This window comes from Drosophila pseudoobscura, chromosome X, assembly GCF_009870125.1.
Source record: "Drosophila pseudoobscura strain MV-25-SWS-2005 chromosome X, UCI_Dpse_MV25, whole genome shotgun sequence".
Lineage (NCBI taxonomy): Eukaryota > Metazoa > Arthropoda > Insecta > Diptera > Drosophilidae > Drosophila > Drosophila pseudoobscura.
In genome coordinates this window covers 20,922,820-20,942,564 of record NC_046683.1, presented here as the reverse complement: position 1 = coordinate 20,942,564, position 19,745 = coordinate 20,922,820, and the positions used below count along the sequence as shown (strand labels likewise).

General features: G+C 48.2%; 2 protein-coding genes and 2 long non-coding RNA genes across 11 annotated transcripts; 2 read left to right on the top strand and 2 right to left on the bottom strand.

Annotated features, from left to right (window-relative positions):
* Nucleotides 1-89: 89 nt before the first annotated feature.
* On the top strand, nt 90-1,565 carry LOC117184978 (uncharacterized). Its single transcript, XR_004470458.1, has 2 exons — nt 90-225; nt 1,319-1,565. It is a non-coding gene; the product is annotated as an uncharacterized lncRNA (long non-coding RNA).
* A 4,384-nt stretch (nt 1,566-5,949) lies between these two features.
* Nucleotides 5,950-10,865, bottom strand: Septin1 (Septin 1). 4 transcript variants are annotated; one of them, XM_015185488.2, is made up of 5 exons: nt 10,827-10,865; nt 8,132-8,324; nt 7,799-8,057; nt 7,353-7,718; nt 5,950-7,281 (listed from the first exon to the last, which is right to left on the bottom strand). In XM_015185488.2, exons 1-5 carry the CDS (start codon nt 10,851-10,853, stop codon nt 7,026-7,028), a joined length of 1,101 nt encoding a protein of 366 aa, XP_015040974.1. In that variant the 5' UTR covers nt 10,854-10,865; the 3' UTR covers nt 5,950-7,025. The 4 variants fall into 4 exon arrangements, with proteins under 4 accessions (XP_015040974.1, XP_033238731.1, XP_001355300.2 ...); XM_033382840.1 differs by lacking the exon at nt 10,827-10,865 and adding an exon at nt 10,729-10,825; XM_001355264.4 differs by lacking the exon at nt 10,827-10,865 and adding an exon at nt 8,881-8,978.
* LOC26534040 (uncharacterized) lies at nt 9,509-10,523 on the top strand. The gene is made up of 2 exons (XR_001452489.2): nt 9,509-10,157; nt 10,227-10,523. It is a non-coding gene; the product is annotated as an uncharacterized lncRNA (long non-coding RNA).
* Nucleotides 10,866-12,615: 1,750 nt separating the features above from the next.
* sol (small optic lobes) lies at nt 12,616-19,618 on the bottom strand. 5 transcript variants are annotated; one of them, XM_015185494.2, is made up of 8 exons: nt 18,937-19,618; nt 17,757-18,379; nt 16,701-17,673; nt 15,871-16,142; nt 13,723-15,794; nt 13,389-13,655; nt 13,162-13,304; nt 12,616-13,095 (listed from the first exon to the last, which is right to left on the bottom strand). In XM_015185494.2, the coding sequence occupies exons 1-8, from the start codon at nt 19,203-19,205 to the stop codon at nt 12,918-12,920; spliced, it is 4,797 nt and encodes a 1,598-aa protein (XP_015040980.2). In that variant the 5' UTR covers nt 19,206-19,618; the 3' UTR covers nt 12,616-12,917. The 5 variants fall into 5 exon arrangements, with proteins under 5 accessions (XP_015040980.2, XP_033238263.1, XP_015040981.1 ...); XM_033382372.1 differs by lacking the exon at nt 18,937-19,618 and adding an exon at nt 18,831-18,868; XM_015185495.2 differs by lacking the exons at nt 16,701-17,673; nt 17,757-18,379 and having other exon boundaries at nt 18,937-19,616.
* Between the last annotated feature and the right edge of the window lie 127 nt (nt 19,619-19,745).

Sequence of the window (19,745 nt, the reverse complement as noted above, 5' to 3'; positions counted from 1 at the left end):
AAAAACCACGATATCTTTCACCTGAACTGCGCTAAAATTATTATATTTTCATTATTTTCGGTGGAATATTAAAATACCTCCTTGGTTTACAATGGGTTAATCGTTCTCACATAATGTTATCCAATCAATGAACCTATTTTCTATTTGACTGGTTTAATTTAAATACTTGCTCTTATTGGATTTTGTCTAAAGAAAGGTTAGCGAAAACGGTCAAACCAATAAAACGTCAGTGATCGTTCGTATTGCTCAATTTTGATATTCCGGTGAATACTGCTGGCTAACTAAAATTCTGCCCACATATTTTTATCTCATTCATAAAAAAATTGTCTACAAGATTAACTACTTTTAAGTACTCCCATTTATTGTTTTTGACTAAAACAAGGTTTAAGGCTGGTATTGGAAGACTTGTTGCTTATCAACGGGAACATATGTAAACACTATTTCGTCAATTTAATATGAAGATACTGTTAAACTGTTTTTAGCTATCTATAAAGCGTTATTAATAGAGATTTCTCAAATTGATATGTATGTTCTAGGCGTATTCATGCATCATGCATTTGATTAGTTTCCTGTGTATATATTCTATATATCCCGATACCTATTCTTGGTCTCCATAAGAGAGCTATAAAGTTTGAAATATTGTTGTGATAGCTTAAAAACAGAGACTGACTAGTTTCTGCCTTCATTGGAGCCTTGGAGGACCAAAATTTCCTTAACTCTATAATCCGTCTTCCAAGGGTAAGCAGAATGTTGCCCATGCTCGTTTTCTGGGCACATGGTCATGTGGCGCATGTTGCTGCAGCAACTTGTTTCGAAATGGATTTTTATCGCTTTGATGAACATTTTTTACGATTTTCATTGGCGAAAAGCGGTTCCGTTAATGTGCGATATATTTAAACCTGTGCAAAAGGGTTCCCAACCACATGCAAAAATAAGTTTATATGGATATATTATAAGTGGTGTATATCAAATGCTTATTAAAATAACTTATCAATACCAGGCTCCGTCTTTCATTTTCACAAAAGTTTTCCGATTTACTTATGAAATCACATAAATTGGAGCTCCCCTTTTCACAAACCGCAAGATTTCTTAAGATAATCAGATAATAATATATCTCAAGATAAGTAAACGGCTTTTTATACAACAAAACGAATCTTAATTCAAAAAGGAAAAAAATATATGACTTATTGATGCATTAACATAAACTTGACACCCATATCAGGGCAATTTAACTTGTGCTTTCTTTATAAATAATTTTGTTTTACGCAATCTATCATTTGTAGAGCATTATCTTACAAAGTCTCCATTTTATTTGCAGGGCAGATACAAAGAATCAGAGACCATAGTCACCAGCAGATTGCATCCATATCAGGCAAACTGTTTAGTGGTGAAAATGGAATTCGAAGGGACCCTGATCGAGATAACATTCATATTCACATTGCTCTCACGAATTGGGAGACAGAGTCAAAAGCCGGAATAGCCTAAATGACCATTCATTCTCCGATCCGATACCACAGATTCTCGAATCCCAGATGAATTTATTAAAACTCTGCAGGAAACAGAAATCTTTTGAGATTCGCGAATTATTTTAGGTTATTCGAGTAACACAGCTTTAATTATACCTCAAAATTTAAAAAAGTGACAACAATTTTCAAAAGTCAAACCGCAGCGTTGGCGTGCGATGTCCCCAGGCCGCAGTGCTCGGTACAGTCGGTCTGGCTATCGACCTGCAAGCTCCATAGGACCCATTAAGCAAGGCAACAGCAGCAGCTTGCTCTGCACTGAACAGGATGCCATAGCCAGCACAACATCTCCTTCAGTAGTGTGGGGGTTTTTTATCTGTCCAGTTTCCAAACAGTTTCCAAAATAGTCGACAAATTAAAATATGAGGTATGTATGAAAAGTATAGAGATTACAGAATTACATTAGGTTATGTTAGGGGTAGTCCCATCTGGAGGCTTGGATGAATTTAGACAAAGTCCCAGGTTTGATTTCGGAAAGGTCCGAAATGACCGTGAGGAAAGGGGCCCCGAGAAACCGAAGACGACGATTTCCAAGGGCCGGGCAATGACAGAAGAAGTGGGAGAGCGATTCCCCATCTTCCTCGTCGCGAAAATTCCTGCAGAAGTCATTGTGAGGGATTGACAGCCTAGAGGCGTGAGTGCCTATCTGCCAGTGTCCCGTGATTACTCGGGTAACTGCAGAGAATTGTGCTCTACTGAGTCTATATAGCTCCGCCGAGCGCTTTTTCGATCGATGAGGCCATATGGATCTCGATATTTTACAGAACAAATTTTTACGCTTGGAACACACTGCAGTGATCCGGGAGCCTGAATCCATGACTGACGTTTATCTCGCTAAAGTTGACTTCGCCTCCCACGCGGCCGTCTAACTTTGAGCCATCAGTGTAAAAGTGGACCGCATTTGCAGGTCCCGGTTCGCACATCTCCCAGTCCTCTCTGGATGGGATTGCTACCTGGAAAGCCGACGAGAGGTGATCACTAGGGGTACAGTATTCTGTCCTTTTTTTTCGTTTTTCCGTGTCCGTTTTCCACAGTTTGGCTTTTCTCATTCTGAGGGGGAAGAGTGTTGCAACCTTCTTTCCCATAAGGTCTATGGGAAGGAGCCAGGTATCGAGGGCTTCACCTGGGGTAGTGCGTAGCCCGCCAGTTATGCATATCTCTGCCATGCGTTGAACTCTGCTGAGTTTGTTGAGACATGTTCTTTTGTCTAAGGCCATACGCCATACCACCACTCCATAGAACATGATGGCGGTGTAAAGCCACCGAACTCATTTTAGTCCGATGGTTTTTTCTGCATGTATAGAGGGCCACTGTGGCCTTCTTTACTCTATACTCTATGCTTAATTTCCAGTCGCGCTTTCTATCGAGAATTGGCCCAAGATACTTGGCGTTGTTGCTAAAGACTCACACAACGTGTGCGGAAATTTACCTGAGAATGCTATGGAAACATCGTCCGCATACGCCACAACGCGGCAGCCCCCGTCTATCTCCCGCAGCTCGCACTGCCACGTTCCATAGAAGGGGCGAGAGGACTCCGCCCTGCGGTGTGCCTCTGCTGACAAATCTGGTAAGAATGAAGGCGACTTTGGTATGAAGCCAGGTTCCGGGATATTTATGGGAAAAGATTCCCTCGTATATCCTTTTGAGCCAATTAGTGGCTTTTTGTCCAGCCTGAATCAGTTGGGCAGGGTTAGTGCCATCTGGCCCCGCAGACTTGTATGGTTTGAAGCTTTTGATGGCCCAGGAAATGTTCTCCTGGCTTAGAAGGTTCGTGATATCACTTGAGGCAACGGAAGGAGCCGCGATGTAGTGTGGTCTGTTTTCAACGCAGCCGGGAAAGTGGGTGTTAAGGAGAAGATTTAGCGACTCATTGCTGGACGTTGTCCATGATTGGTCAGCATTCTTCAGGTAGCCCAGAGTGGGTGTAGTTTTCGAGAGAACTTTGCGCAAGCGCGAGGCTTCTGAGTTATTCTTAATGTCGCAAACAGAACTTACGCCATGAGGCGTGTTTGGCTTTCCTCAGTTCTTTATTGTAAATTGACAGGCTGGCCTTGTAATCGGCCCAGTTCTGCTCAACCTTTTCAGCCGTAGCTGTGTTAAGGAGTCTCCGGGAGGCTTTCCGGAGTTCCCCCAGATTAGGAGTCCACCATTTAGGTTTCTTCCGGCCTCTTCCAGATTTAACGAGCGCCTCATTGCAGGCGTCGGTAAATGTTTTTACAAGATGAGTCGTGGCCCCCCTGGAAATCTCGTCCTCAGGTGGAGTCTCAGGGAGAACACGACAGAGGTGGTCTGAGTACCGAGTCCAGTTTTCCGCGTGAGTTTCCGGAATTGAGCTGGTCTCGCTGTTGTCTCGTACCTGTGGTCCGAGAAGAAGTGCTCTCCAGGACCCTCCAGGATACGATGTTCCCATGTATCTCATGAGAGGCAAGTGTAAGGTCCAGGACCTCCTGGCGGTCTTTAATAATGAAGGTGGTAATAAGGTAATGATCACTCCCCCGATTTAATAGGACCATCTGAGTGGTCAGTAAATAATTGAAAAGGTACTAACCCCCTTTCGTTAGTGCCAGTGCTTCCCCACTGGCAGTGATGTGCGTTGGCGTCGCACCCTACGATTAGGCCGGTGTCCTTGGCCTTGATGACTGCGATTGGCGCCCGGAGCGCATGTGGAGGGGGTCGGGGTTGGTCGTGACCCATGTACGTGGAGCAGATCCTCAGTGAGCGCCCCTGGCCTTCGAGGCTCACTGCTGTTTGGTCTTTATTGCTGAAATTTGGGAACAAAAATAAGTGCAAATCTCTTTTTGCAAGAAGTCAGGTGCGGGTTTTACCTGCGGTGTCAGCTACGCATAGCTTATAGTTAGGAGTCCTCAGACCAGAGACCCTGTTTCCGAGGATCCAGGGCTCCTGAATGAGGACTATGTCGGCTCCACCCTTGGCTAGGTGGAGCAAGAGAGCAGCGCATGCTGCCTTATAATGGTGGAGGTTTATCTGCAGGAGTATCAGTGACATTCCTGAGGTTCACCTCAACCATTGTTTTATCGTGGTCGCTTTCCGAAGAGTCCAGCTCCTCCCCGACCCCGATGTGCTTGAGATCCCTAGTAAGATCGCTCACGTCAGACACGTTACCATCCAAGATGTCATCCGACACCACTGATGCTACGTCCGACACCGCAGGCTTGATCTCCATGCTAGGGATCTCCGGGGGCTCCAGGTCTGGCTCGAACTCCGGTTGCATGCCCTTACAGTCGGACTTCTATGGTACTATGACTACCTCCTTGTAGCCGTAGTCCGTAGTACCCTCCGTGTCATGGAGAAGTCTTACCGACTCCTCGTTCAGGTCGAGGATGACTTGGCGCCTCTGTCCATTGCTCTCCTCTACTTTGGCCACCAGCCAATCGGCTGTGGGAAGGTGAGGCTTGCAGACCTGCAGAATCCGGAGAATCTTTTCCGGCTCTGCAGGCTTCGCCGAGACCCAAGCTCTGGCCCTCGGCTTGCTGGGGAAGTCCTCCCATTTAACGGCCTCCAGCTTGGCTCATGGGTAGACCTCCTTGAGCGATGCTACCGCCGAGCGAGCATCGTGGCAGGCGATGGCACTCGGCCTTGGTGCCACCCGGCGTCCTCACACTTGGGCGGTGGTCCTCCATGACTCCCTGTCTATGACTTCAATTAGGGGTTTTCCCCTCGCCACCTCGACAAACGAGCGGTTGCTCAGGGTTTTCGTCCTCTTGGCCTGTTGGACTTACGTGGTGGTATCTTCCGCCGAGCGTTGCCGCTTGCTTGGGGCCTTGGCTGCGGCCTTGACAGCTTTGGCGGGCTGGCCTTGGGCAGACGCCAGGAACACCGGGTCATCGTTGCCCAGAATGAAGGCCGCCCGTCTCTTGTCCTGGAACCTACGCCTATCTTTCGAAGCAGGAAATCCACCTGAAATGCCGGGGTTGTCAAGGGGTCGCCGGCCCCAAGGGGTCTGCCAGCCGCAATAACGTTCTGCATAGCAGCCCCCCCGGTAACCGCGGGGCTCACCATGAACTGGTGTTATGAGTTTTCTTCTCTCCGCCCGATTACAATAATAATAATAATAAAAAAAATAAAAAAGTCGCTTGTGCCATTACTTTGTGCTATGGTGTTTTGTGTTGTAGTGGTAGAAAATCATTGTCGGACCACAGCTTGCTGAAACGTTATACAACGCCCTACAACGAAAGTAATTCTTAGGAACTAATACATAATTTACAATATCCCGAACCTTTATGTAAACAATATATGTATGTATGTAGATGGATGTATGTAGATATATGTGCAATGTACATATGTATGGAGATGTGACCACTGAAGAATAAGAATACAAATTTTTGCGTTCTCGTTTGAAAAAGAAAATCCCCTAGAAGACCCCATTGAACACAAATCAATGGATTATAAATTATCTGCAATAAAATACACTTTTGCTGCTTTTATTTTTTTTAAATGTTCCGTTTAGTGAGGAACGCACCTTGTAGAATATAAAGTCATAGCGAATTAAGTTGGGATAAAATATTTCATATACATAATAAAAAAGAGATTTCACATTTTGGTTTTTTGTTTTTACTTTCGAGTGCACATGGCCCTTGACTCGTCCTTTAACTTGCCCGGATCTATGGGCGGGCCATGCCACCTAGGAAGGGATCACTTTAAAGAGCTTCAAGTACTTCAAAGATCAAGTTTGAGCAGTCAAAGATTGTGCATAGGATGCAGGGGGCAGGGGACTGGGCCCATAGTTCGAGGGCAAATCAAAGGACGACAGTACGACGTGCAGAACTATAACCTAAAGGAAACGCTTAATACGGAAGAGCAGAGCCAGCAGCGGAGCTGGAAGCTGGCTGGTTGTCGGAGGGAGCCAGCGTCCAGCCAGCGCCAGCTACTGCTGTGTGTTGGAGACTATAAAGACGATAAACAGACAAAAAATGGACTAACATACATTAGATCGGATGAATCAGGCGATGGGTGTATACTTAACCTAAATGCAAATACAGAGTGCAATAATCCATGGTTAATATCGACATGTCATGTCTAAATACATAGTAGGAATACAGTTGTTATTCATGTTCGATTTTAGGAGTGTGATATGAAATGTGTTCGCGTTTGTTTTTGTCGATTTGATGAGCATTTTGGGAGCAATTGCATTGCAGATGTTTCGCCACACGTAGTAGATGTGCGGCTGTGTGTTTTCGTGTATATCTATGTTCTATATATTGATATTCATATGCATGTACATATACACATGATATAAATATGGTGAATGCAAAATTAATACAAAATACTTTAGCGCCCTTCGTTTTACAGTGAGATTATAGTCAAGCGCGACCGCAACTTAAAAATCTGCGTACAAAATATATATATATATATGTATATGTATGTTTTTTGTGTATAACTATCGATTGCACAATTTAGTGCTTTTCGCTTCTTGATTTTTATATATATATATATATATGTATATATATATGTAGGTGTATGTATCAATTGATTGGATACGCTTCAATGCTGGGCTTGCATGCGTGCTTGCATCTGGGCCAGCATCTCCGTCATACGTGCAAGCTCGGCCTCCTTCTCCTGCAGTATGCGGTCCTTCTCTGAGAGCGCACTGTTTGCTACAGTCTGAGCGTTCACGTTGTTCTCACGTTCCTGCTTTATGCCGTTCTCCTTACCCTTGATGCCTTTGGCCAGGCGATCAGATCGATAGTTTTCGTAGTGCACCTCTTGCGTTACCTCCTGCAGGTCCTGCATGTGGGTTCTGGAACGGAAAACAAACATAAAAGTTAACAAGCGTGTGAAATAGAGCGAGGGACAGCGGGAACTACTCACATTAGCATTGTGCGCAGCTTTATGAAATCACAGTGATCGGGATTCTCTACCTCGACCACGCCCCAGGGATAGAGGCGGCCGCGAACCTTTTTACCCTTGACCTCAAGTAATGTATTGGCGCCGCAGACGGCAAAAGGCACAGCTTCCTTCAGTTGCTTCACTTGTTCCTTGTAGTCTTCGTCCTCGTCGGAATCACAGTCTGGCAGTGGATAAATTTTAATGCCATGGCTCTCGATTTCTTGCATAATGCGGCACTTAAGGCGCAAGATCTCTTTTTTGGTGAGGCAGTCAGCTTTGGCAATAACGGGCACAATGTTCACCTTGGAGTGGAGTTTCTTCATGAATTCCACATCCAATGGCTTCAGGCTATACAATCCAATCAAAACTCAGCGTTAAGAACCGTCGAAGGGACAACGAACGACACATTGCAGTGAAAGTGAACTTACCCATGCCCAAAGGGCGAAATAAAGTAGAAGCAGCAGTGTATGCGATTGTCCACAATGTTGCGACGATTAAGACCGCTTTCGTCGCGCAGGAAGCGCTCGTACTGCTCATCGATATACTCGAGTATGGCACTGAAGCTGTTAGAATTGTCGATGGCGTCACCAAATCCGGGTGTGTCGACTACGGTAAGGCGCAGTTTGACCCCACGCTCCTCAATCTCCACTGTCGAGGCCTCCAACTTGACTGTTTGCTTTTGTTTTTCTGCAAGAAGATGCGAGTCATCAACGTCCAACACAAGGAAACACAAAAAGAGACAGGGAGGGGCGTGCGCCTACCTATGGCATCGGGTATGATGCGTTCCGGGTATAGGTCCGTGAGAAATAAACTGTTGACCAGTGTGGACTTGCCAAGTCCGGACTCGCCAACCACCATCAGGGTGAACTCGAAGCCCTTTTTCACGGACTTCCGATGCACTTGGTTGGGCAGATTTGCGAACCCCACATAGCCGGGCGTCTCAATGCTGGAAAACTGCAACATACCATAACAAAAAGAGATATGTAAGCCGTTATTATTATCGAGTATTGTTTTTATTTCGCATAGAAAGCGATGGCGTCGCGACTGTTTGAAATGCTTGTCACGCACAATAAAGAAACTAAAATTTCTCTTGCCACAAGCCACATATTTTTGTACATATATGTATATGTATGTACATATGTACATGACTGACACCCAAAATATCAGAAAAATGCTATCGTTACTGACTGCCATTGCCATTGCTCTCTGAATGTGGGTCAGAGGCGGGACACTCGGAGAGATCTGCAATCGCAAACAAAGGAAGAATGCCGATAGCGACGCCACCACCGACGCCGGCATGTGTTGTGAATCACTTGACTGCACAATGAGCGGACGCAAGGCGAACGAACGAAGGAGGCATCGGCGAGCTCACGGCAAACAAAAATGCACTTAGCATTTGGACTACAGACATATGCTGCATCTGCATCGAACTGCTTTGAGTAAATTTCTTTTTTAAACGATCACTAGACATGCTAATCAAAATTGTATATAAAATTATCGAGCTACTCACGCCCTTTGTATCAGCCATTTTAAAAAAAAACACGAAACGAACGAACACAATGCAATGAACAAAATAGAGCAGTGTGACCGCGAATTTATCGAATTTTTTTATCGAATTTATCCGACCCTCAGAAATATACCAAAATATACCGTCTCATTTTACAAATATACCGTAAATATACTGACGAATTCAAGTTCTATTATACATATTCAGTGAAATATTATTAGCAGATAGAACCCTCAGCCCTGCCCACATAATTTTATCCAATTAATGATTTTCTACTTGACTGGCTTATTTGGAATACTTGACTTTGATTGTTATTGCCTCAATTTTGGTTCCTCAACAACAATATAGCGTCTCGTATGATGAAAAACCGAATTAGCCCACTTAAGTCCCCTCTATTAAACAACGACTTGAGGTAAATGGCGGAAAATATTAACGACTGTAAATTTTTTTTTTCGAATTTCCGACACTATATTCAACCATGATGACGTTTATGTTATCAAATTCTAAACTCTTTTATAATTTTGGCTTCATCAAACCGAAACGCATGTATTACTTATGATTTCAAGTTAACTTTATTAAAAAAGTTTGGGTTAGTTTGCACGGAAATCTGATCAGGTCAGTATCTATTTTCCGGTAAAAAAATACATCACTTTGGGTCCGCCAGTCGACGTTAAAAATTCTTAAAACATAAAAAAAAAACTGATGTATCTGATAACTGCAGATGAATATACTGGGGGCCATTCAACTCGCTCCAGCAGCGATCAAATAACAATAAAAAGATACATTGCCCTGGCAGCAATATGGGTGCGGCATTAGTTTAGTCCAATCTAGACTGTAAGACAGTATGCAGGTTATCTGTCGCTACGCTTTGTAGCTGTTATCAGTTCGACTAGTTAGCCCGGTAGACGTTGTTCTGCCATTTAAAATATCAATATTAATTTCGAAGATCAATGGAGTGTACATTATTTGTTGTCAGTCCAACATACATAAATAAGCTCGGTGGTTTGCGCAAACGGAATCATGCGAAAACCTTAAATTTCCTAATCTAAGTCCCAAACTGACATTGGGATGTATTTGATTGACATTGCGAATGCCAATCTAAAAGGAAATGGACCGCGTTTGGAAAGAATATTAGCTGCTAAATGTTTTGAAAAGACGGGGGGAAAGGCCTTCCCATGGCAGGGTAATTCAGAAGCTACTGCTCCGGATCTCAGGTATGGTGGGTACGTCGGAGGTAATTGAAACCTCAGCTTGGTTTGCGTCTGTGTTGGAGGAAGAATGTAAAGTTATTTGATTCCATTTGTTTTGAAGTGTTTTTTTTTTTTGTTTACGATATATTTTTTTTTCAGATTGTTGGTATATGGTACGACCCGAGGGCTTGGGAAACACCCAGCCTTATTTAATAGGTCATCCAGCTCGACGACAATGCGCCTGGATTTTGGGGAATTCAAGTTATTGTAGCCGCAGCGTGTATCCACACGATTGGGGTGGGTCATTCGTGGTCTACACGGTTGATGAGCCGCCCATGAAGTATATTTACAAAAATTTATGTGCTTCGTTTGGCAATACCGTATTTTACAATTATCTACTGACGCCTGCAATGAGGCACTCAATAAAGCTTGCCGTCCTGGCAACTAGCAACTAGAGGTCGGAAGAAAACTGAATGGTGGACTCCGAGACTAGGGGAACTCCGAAAAACATCGTGGCGGCTCTTTAACAAGGTCAAAGCCAATGCTGAACAGATCTTTCTTGAGCTTAAGGTCAGTCTGTCAACATTCAATATTGAACATAGGAAAAACAAACTCAGAGCCTTGTCGTTTGAGCAAGGTTCTTTCAACGGCTAAGCTTTACCTGAAGAAAGCTGGTCAGTGCTGGGCTACGTCGAGCAGTGTCGTTAGATCTTCTTCTGAATACCCACATCGTAGGCTGCGACGTAACTTCAAACCTACCCACTTCTCGTTCGTAGACGACATCATCTGAAACTTTATTTTCTCCGCCCTAGTTCTGAAAAACAAACATTTTCTTCAAAGATCTCAGTCTAAAAAAGTTCCATTTGTGACAAATTAAAAGCCAAAATCCCAGAGGCGAGCCTTACGTCAGCTCACTTGGACCTGTGATGAGCTCGCAAAGGGGCGCGTTTGGAGATAGAGCAGATCCTCAGTGAGCTCTCATGACCTGTTTCCGAGAATCCAGGGCTCCTGAATGTGGACTACTCTTGGCTAGGTGAAGCAGGAGAGCAATGGGGAAGTTTATATGCAGGAGTGTCAAAAACATTCCTGAGGTTCACCTGCACCATTTTTTTGCCTGGATACCTCTTTTTTGTAGCCGTAGTTTATAACTCCTTCCGTTATTCCGAGGAGTTCTATTGACTCTTCGTTTAAGACGAGGATGAGGCACCAGGCCCTGTCCATTTATCTCGTCCGTCTTAGCCACGTCCAATCGGCTGTAGGAAGGTGTGGGGGACCTCCAGTTTGGCTCCTGGGCAGACATCTTTTAGTTTCGCCACCGCCTACGTGCAGAGCGCCGCCGAGCGAGGATCTTGGCAGGCAATGGCTTTTACTCTACCCTGTTGCCACGCGGCGTCATCACAATTGGGCGGTTATCCTCCGCTCTCCTCTAGCTTCTGGAGGAAGCGATACAGCAGCTAGTTTTCCACCTGGTGCCATTTTTATCGAGGAATCCGTCTGACACTAGAGCCCCTGTCTAGGACACCAATAAGGGTCTTGACCCTCGCTACCTCGTCAAGCGAGCAGTGGCTGAGCTGCGTTTTCGTGACCTGCTAAACTTCTTGACGCTTGCTTGGGGCCTTAGCCGCGCCCTTACCAGCTTTGGCTGTCTGGTAGTTTATCAGGATTGTCTTGGTACATTGCCTTAGCTGGATCACTTGTGTAAACGATATGCTGGATCGTTTTTATCGTCCCTTTTATTGGATCGTCCCTGAACGCTTGCCAGCGCGATGTCGCTTGGCTTGGTAACCCCCAAGCGTGGGCCATCTGGCTTCCCAGATGCAGAGATAGAGGGATTATCATTTTCCTCCGGCACTTTATGAGGAGTACCGAACTCCTTTGAGGTATGTTTAGATGTATTCGAATTTGGCATAATTGGATCCACGAGAAGGGGAAACTTCCCTCTTGCCCCGCGAAGCCTAGTTTAAGCTGGAGGATGGCATGTATCCGGATTATGCATATTAGCGACTGAGCACCCCCTCGACCTTGCATGCCTAGGCAACACTGAGAGTTTTCTTCTCTCCGCCCCACTACCATTAGCCACAATCTGGACCTGTTACCAGCCGCCTTCACGGGGAGAGTATAGTCGCACTTTCACCGTCGTATACAGCTACGACGGGTGACGGTAAGTTCGCGATCTCCCTGTATCCTAGGGTATGGAGCAAAGCCGCCTCGGGTCAGGAGAGCACATGTATCCCAGAACGAGTTATGGCAAGCCGACCCGTCATTCGTTGATCTCCCGGAAACACCCGATGGCTGACGACCAACCATTGAAAAAGTTGATTCACCATGAATTTGTTCCAGCCAATGCTTGGCCGTTTTGAGACGTTTTGCAGGCAGATTGTGACTGAGTTTTGGCCAAAAACTAAGCTTCGCTAAGGTAATAAGGGCCTCCCATCGCCGTACGAGGCCTTTAGAAGTCTATTTTAGAGCCGATTTTAAAGAGTTGAGTTGTTTAGTTCAACTCCAACATACATACGCACATCAAAATGTTGGTTTTTTAACCAGTTCGTTTGAAGTTTGATCAGATGGTATACGTCTATACCCATCTATACATATATATATTTCTTTCCTTTGGGTTTTGGTTTTTGTTGTATGCATGGTACGTAAAACGTTTACAAAACATAGACTAGAGTACGGTATAAATGAGCGGAGGCGAATGGAAATCAAGACATACATAAGTACACATCGAGAGAACATCAAAAGGAATCATTAATCGTTATCTTTAACCAGTGCTCAGGCATCCGTTCATCCGTTCATGCATCCATGCATTTCATACGCATTTGTGCGGTCCTTAATCAATGGAGTCTCAGATTAGGTGATCAGGCGCGGGGCATGCAGCCCGTGTACGTTTTCAATGGGGGGGCAGTGTGTAGCTCCTGGCGGTCCCCAGTCGTGGAGGCCCCGAGAGTTGGCCAGCCGGTGTGTGAGCCGATGGGCGATGCTGAAGCCGCCGCTTCCTTCCAGCTGGGTAAGCACAATAATCACTTGCCTGGTACGGGTACGTAATGTTGAGAAATTAGTGGGGAATCTGATCGACGCTGAACGTCTAACCTACCTTTGAAGCGGCGGCACGGAGTCCACAGTTTTGAGCTCGCCTCGGGTGGACACCACATTGTAGCTCTCCTGGCAGTCGCACTTGACATGAATCCACTTATTCTCGTGTCGGTTCTCTACCATCACAACCAGACCCGCCCAGCCCTGCGGAGGACCACAAATACAAAACCATATGAGTCTTTCATTGTTAATTTGGAGTGCGAAATGGAATGGTAAAGGAAGACTTGCCTTGGTGAGGTAGTAGGCGGTCATACCCTCTCGTCCCTCGTGCCTCTGACCTTTGGTTAAGGTCAGACTGATGATGGCATCGGCTAGGAGGTGCGGCGAAGGGATGATCTGCTCCACAAGCAGGCGCTTTGAGCTGTGGATGGCTAGGATGCACTGCGGATACTGGTGCGGATCCTCAATACCAGTGTGCCAGTGGTTGAAGGCCAGGCAAACCAGCAGATAAATGTCCCGCTCTAGCATCTTGTGGCAGCCCACAAAGCCGCGCACCTGCAAAGAGATTCCCAAATCAATCCGGGGCAGAGGTGGTTGACTTGTCTGGGTCACGAACACTCACCTGACGCTTGCTGTGCTCCACGAGACGGCCGATCTCGGGGGCCGCCGGCGAGCGGGTGCGGAATATCACAACACAGAGATCCAACTGGGAGCGCTGCGACTTCTCGGAGTTTCGCTGGCCCTCCTGGAAGAGCGTGAACTCCGCCTCGGTGGGTTCCAGCACGGTGAGCAGGACACAGGAGATGGAGCACAATGGCTGGAGGGTGCCCTGCAGACGCACCTCGTTCCAGCCGGACCGTACCTTACAGATGTCGATGCAGTCAAAGTAGTTGAGCACGTCCTCGAAGGAGATCCAGAAGACACCCTCGGAGGCGCCGTGCGGCATCAGGGCATCCCTCAGGTCGTCAGTCCACAGCGAAGAGTCATCCGACCAATCGCCGCGCCACGAATAGTGGCCCCACGGGTTGCGCAGCTTTAGCAGCCTGTGCCCCTGGATATCCTTCACGTCCAGCACCGAGTAGGCGTGCCGGGGCCGCAGGCCCTTATGCTGGTACTCCTCCTCGTCGACCTTCATGTTTCCACCGCCGCAGCTTGCACCCATGAGGAAGCGCACACAGCGCGAGCTAAGCAGCTGCGCCCAGATCAGATCCTTGTCTAGCTCGTCTTCGCTGGGCATGGGCAGGGAGCTCGCCTGCAGCGGTATACTCTCACAGGGGGCGCCCGTCAGAGTGGCCAGGCCTTCGATGGCGCGACCTGAGACGAGCGCCTCGTAGCAGCCATGGATCTTGGCCACTGCCTTCTCAATCAGCGGCACCCAGAGCTGCTTCCGCTTAGCCTGCGAATAAACCAGATGGCCGCGCTTATCGCAGGGCAGCAGATCGTCGACGAGCACGGTCGTCCACTTGCCGTCTTTGCAGAGCCGCACCTGGTAGGCTCCCTGGGGGCAAATCTCCTTGGTGACCAACACCTCCTTGACGAGGTCCTCGCGCTCAGCTAGCACGGCCAGGGCGCTTAGCAGCCAGCAATTGCCCAGCACACCCTGGCAGATGTCCGATGGCAGGGGAGTGCGGAAAACGGCCCACGGCGGATATGCGCCGCCGTCGCAGTTAATCTCGTGCGGACGGCGCCACTGCACCACCGGATTGCCCTCGGTTGCACTGCTTGCCGGGTTGTAGTAGAGGCTTTTCGGCGCCGGCGGAAAGGAGTCGTCGACGAAGAGCTCGTTGTTGTCGCGGCAGTACTGGATGATATTCTGCCACTTGGTCAGTGCCTCGGTCTCCTCCAGCTGGCGCAGGTTCTCCATCAGCTTGCTCTCTTGCCGGATGTCTGTTAGGGCCACCCGTATGGACTTCCTGGCCAGGGCATCCCCGATAACAGCGTTTACTAGCCCCCGCGGACTCGAGCATATGTCGCAAACTACGGAGGCGGCGCAGTTCTCGTAGGTGCATGCCGGACATTGCCACTTCTTGGAGCCAGACCCTGCTGATGATCCCTGCTGTATGTTGTAGGCTGAAGTGCCAGCTGCCAGTCCGGCTATGGAAATGTTGCGAGGGACGATGGAGCCCCCGGTGCTGTGCCTTTTGGGAATGGCCCCCGAGGAGCTCCTTACTGACTGCACCTGTTGCGGTTGCTGCTGTTGCTGCTGCTGCTGTACAATGGGCGACATCCCTATCGCCCTGGGCGAGGGACTGCGTGACCCACGATGCACGACCGCTGCTGGCAACTGCAGCATGGGCATGGGCATGGGCACAGTCATAGGCAAGGACAAGGGCATGGGCATAGGCATGGCGATCCCCGTTGGAATCTTGGCCTCGTTGGCGGTGCCTGGCGGGAGGTGGCCAGCGGCGGCAGCGTCTTGGTCCTCGTACGACTGCCCATCGGGACGCTCGCGCACCGTTTCGACGGGGAGCAGCCGAATGGACTTGCAGGCACTGCACAGACCATAGTGCAGCGAGTTCTTGAGAGTGCAGTGGCTGCACGTCCAGAACTCGCCCTTGCGCAGCGTCATGTCCTCGATGGAGGAGATGCTCTTCAGCTTGGATCCGCCGCACACAATGCAGGCCATGGCCGAGGAGTAGTTGACCAGGGTGCACTTCTTGCACGTCCACGGTTCGTCTCGGTTCGTTGGCGTCTCTGAAATTCAATTCGAGCAAAGCATAAGCCTGCATAAGCGCATGTTCATGTGGATTCCCTTGACAGATGTACCGACCTGCCTGCTGCTGCGGCTGCTGTTGGGCCTGCTGCTCCGGCTTGGCCTCGCACATCTCGCAGGTCTGCAGCCAGAGACGATTGTAGGCATAGGAACATTTGATGCATGTCCACATCTTGCTGCGGCTGCTGTGCCCCACCAGCGGTTTGTTTTCGCTGCGTTGGGCCACAGGTGCTGCTATCGCTGATCCTGCTGCTGCACCCGATGGCGCCCCTGTTGCTATCGCTGAGGCTGTGGCAACAATAAGACGACTACTGCCTGGATCATGAGTGCTGTAAACACAGAGCAAGCGATCAAATATTAACTCCAACACAAGTAACTCCAATAGATCCGTCCGTATATAATAATAATAATAATAATTACAATAATTGAAATAAAAATGGGTTCGCAAATGAAGCGGCTAATTAATTCGGCTAATTAACAACAAACTGAAACTGAATCTGCAACTGAAATGGAAACGAAAACGCAACTGAAACCGCAGCAAGCAAAAAAGCGACAAACCAAACGAAAAGATAATACCATCTACAGTGAGAGCCCTCGTAAGCGGACACCCCAAGATTGGTTGCAAATATACATTTTTCCGTTCCAGGGGGAACTCCGCCGGTAGAGCTTTCACTGTGTGGAACACACACACACAGACACATGGCCCGGGCGTGACTAAGCGTCCAAGCAAAACAAAACATAATCAGCAGAACCTAAATAATTGATAAGGGAACAGGAACAGTGTGTTCTGCACTGTTCTGCACGGTTCTGCTTTGGAGCGGCAGGTGAGAGATTGTTGGGTATTGAGTGTTTGGTGTTGGTGTTGCTCTAGCGGCTTGGAAATTTACATTTTGGATTCAGTGGCCTTGCGTGGTCCCTTCCAAACCTTGGCATAGATGGAATGCTCTTCGACGTGCAGCTCTGGCTGTGTACTGCTCGACTCTGACTCGCTTGCCTCCCCGCTGCCATCGGTGCTGGCTCCCAGGCCGAATCCTGTCATAGCTTCGCTACTACTGTTGTCCGTTGTCAAAGCTGACGCCTCAACGTTGACGCTTTCATTGTTGTTGGCCTGTACTTCCTGCTGCTGCTGCTGCTGTTGCTGTTGCTGTTGCTGATGGTGTTTCTTCTTGAGCTTGTGCTGCTTGTTCACCTGAGCATATATGGGCATTGACGGCTCCCCTGCAGCCACAGGGGAGGAAGCCACAGGCATAAGCAGAGGCAGGGGCACAGCCACGGCGGTTGCTGCTGCCTGGGCTGCCTGGGCAGCGGTCGCCCTCAGCTGCTGTTGGACCAAGGCCACGCAATCGTTCTCATACAGCTGCTGCTGCTGCTGGTGCATCTTTCCACAATTGTTGTTGTTCTTGTTGCTGTTGCTGTTGTTGTTATTGTTGTTGTTGTTGTTGTGGTGCTGCTGCTGGGGCTGATGATTGTGGGCCATATCACAGGGCAGGGCTTGGCTGCGCTTTCCACTGGCAGCAGTACTGGCCGTCGGCTCTGACCACTCATTGACGGCTATGAAGACTCCGTTCCTCGGTATGGTGAACTGTGATGGATTCATACTCACTGCTGGCTCCCGCTGGGCATTCGCTTGCTGCTGCTTCGGCTGCTGTTGCTGTCGTAGCGGCTTCGATATAGACTTGGCCTCCTCCTTGGCCGAGGATCGCGAGAGCGTCGTGATGGTAAAGTTGTATTTCTTTTTGGCGCAACTCTCGCGCACCACTTTATTTTGGTTCTTGTTGTTATTGTTCTGCTTACGACGACAGAAGGTATCGTTGGCAATGGCGAAGCGCGAATTGCTGCAGGTGGCCACAGGAGGAATACCTGGCAAAGGGATGGGAGACGCCATGAGATTAGGATTTTGACTAGAGGGGCCTTCAAGGTGCGCTGCGATGGGTAGAACTCACCTGTTAGCAGTGGCTTGGACTGGGGAAGATTGAAGATGTCCTTGCTCTGGTTGTTCACATAGCATATGTGGCAGCTGCGGCCCGAGGAGCTCTTGTCGATGGCCGTGCTCAGGCTCTGGGTACGCCGAAAAAGGGAGAATCTGCCACTTCGACCGCTGCCCTTAAGCTGTCGTTTTTGGGAATGTTGTTGCTGTTGGTGCTCCTCCTGCTGGTGCTGGTACTGATGCTGATGCAGCTGGTGATGGCTATAATGATTATTCTGGTCCGATCTGTCCGTTAGCAGCTCCCCCTTGCTGCCGCTGCCTAGATTGTCAGCTAGCTCTTGGCCCCGAGGACCGTCGCCGGCAATCGCGTCCTTGTAAATGGGCGCCAGATAGCTGACCGTGTCGCAGATCAAACAGTGCCAGGTTACTGAGTTGTTGTCCGTCTCACAGGCGTGGCAGATCCAGCGTCGGTTCAGCGCCGGGTTCGAGAAGTGCCGATATAGCTCAATGGAGCTCTTGATGTACTTTCGCGTGTCCTCGCAGTCGACGCAGTTGGCGGGCAGGTTCTGGCTGTTCCGCTGCGGTCGCTTCAGGCAGCCGCGCAGCAGCGACTTGTAGACATTCTTGTTGTATTCGTTTCTGGAAACACAAGGAGGGGAAAGGAAAAGGTGTGGGTTAGGGGCCCGGAGTCAAAGGTTATTTCATTGACCGCATGGAAATCCAACTTTCGACCACCCCTTTCACTGGTGTTCTGTTCCCTTCTCTGCTCGCCTTCCCAATCACTAAACGCTTTTTTTCAGCGAAATTTTGTTGTTTGTTTTGCGCTACGGCTGAAAACAGAGGCGCAGACGCCTCGGCGGCCGATTGTGGGCGATGGAAAAGGAGGGTGGCGATGGAACGAAGAGTAATATTCAATTAAAAACCAAATCAATAAAATTGTAAACAATGTTTCTTGATCCAAATCGATTTTCCCCAATTTCTTCTCTGTTCCTCCTTTTTTTGTTGCTGTTGCTGCTGCTGCTGCTCCTCCTTCTCTATGTATACAGGCACACACACACACACATACACACACACATGCAAACAAACTCACGCGACACGCACAAATACACACATGGACGGGCTGTTTGTTTTTGTGTGATGATTTTTTGACCTCCACTGCTTTTTGCCTACTGCGTGCTGGCTGCTTTCTTTCTTACCTGGTTACCGTTTTGATCCTATCAAGCGAGTCTCCATCAGCTGGCAGTGCTTCTGCCGGATGTGGGGGCTCTCGCTGTCGATGTATCCAAGTGCTGGGCTGTCGCGGTGCAGTTTTTACTGTAGCCGTCTGGTGAGACGACAATGTTGCGGTAGGACTGGGAAACACTTTGCGCACCGTCCCACAATTGTAGCATTTAAGAGATTCAGTCGGATTGATCGTATTGCACTTGGTGCACGACCACTGCAGCACCGATGAGATAGTGCCCATTGCTGAATGGCTGAGTACTGGGACAGGCAGGAGCAGGGGGGCCTAGCTGCTGTCGAACTGATTAGAGTTGGGGCTGCCACTAGCTTAAACTGGAGCTTTCGCTCTGCCTATGGCTGCTGTGTCTGAAGCTGCAGCTATCAGCGCCGTTGTTGTTTGTGTTGCTGTTGTGCAGGGTGGTGGCAGGCAGAGCTTCACAGCGAGCACCAGTATAACCAGGCAATGGCAATTGCTTTCAACAGTTTCACGCCGCGCGCTCCTTTCACACTTTTAACTGTTGCAGCACAACACATATTTAGCAGATTGTGTGGGCAACGGGACCTTGTTGTAGATACAAACTTCGGACAGCAACAATAAGAACGGCCCACCTGATTAACTTATCGATAACACTGAGAACAATTTGTACAGGGTGGCCACGCCATTGCATCAATTGAATTAGGGCTGTCAAATCTACTTAATTTGTATGTGTACTAAATGATATGAATCAATTAAATTTTTCCTCTTAATTAAATCTCTGTGATAGGCAAACTTTTATAGCCAGGA

Coding starts and splice junctions, on each gene's coding strand:
- sol (XM_015185494.2), bottom strand. CDS start 19,205: ATGGGCACTATCTCATCGGTGCTGCAGTGGTCGTGCACCAAGTGCAAT. Junction 17,674..17,756: donor GTCCAAGCCACTGCTAACAG/GTGAGTTCTACC, acceptor TCCCTTTGCCAG/GTATTCCTCCTGTGGCCACC. Junction 13,096..13,161: donor TCCGTGCCGCCGCTTCAAAG/GTAGGTTAGACG, acceptor TACCCGTACCAG/GCAAGTGATTATTGTGCTTA.
- Septin1 (XM_033382840.1), bottom strand. CDS start 10,797: ATGTGGGTATTCAGAAGAAGATCTAACGACACTGCTCGACGTAGCCCA. Junction 8,058..8,131: donor CATCATACCCGATGCCATAG/GTAGGCGCACGC, acceptor ATCTTCTTGCAG/AAAAACAAAAGCAAACAGTC. Junction 7,719..7,798: donor ATTTCGCCCTTTGGGCATGG/GTAAGTTCACTT, acceptor TGGATTGTATAG/CCTGAAGCCATTGGATGTGG.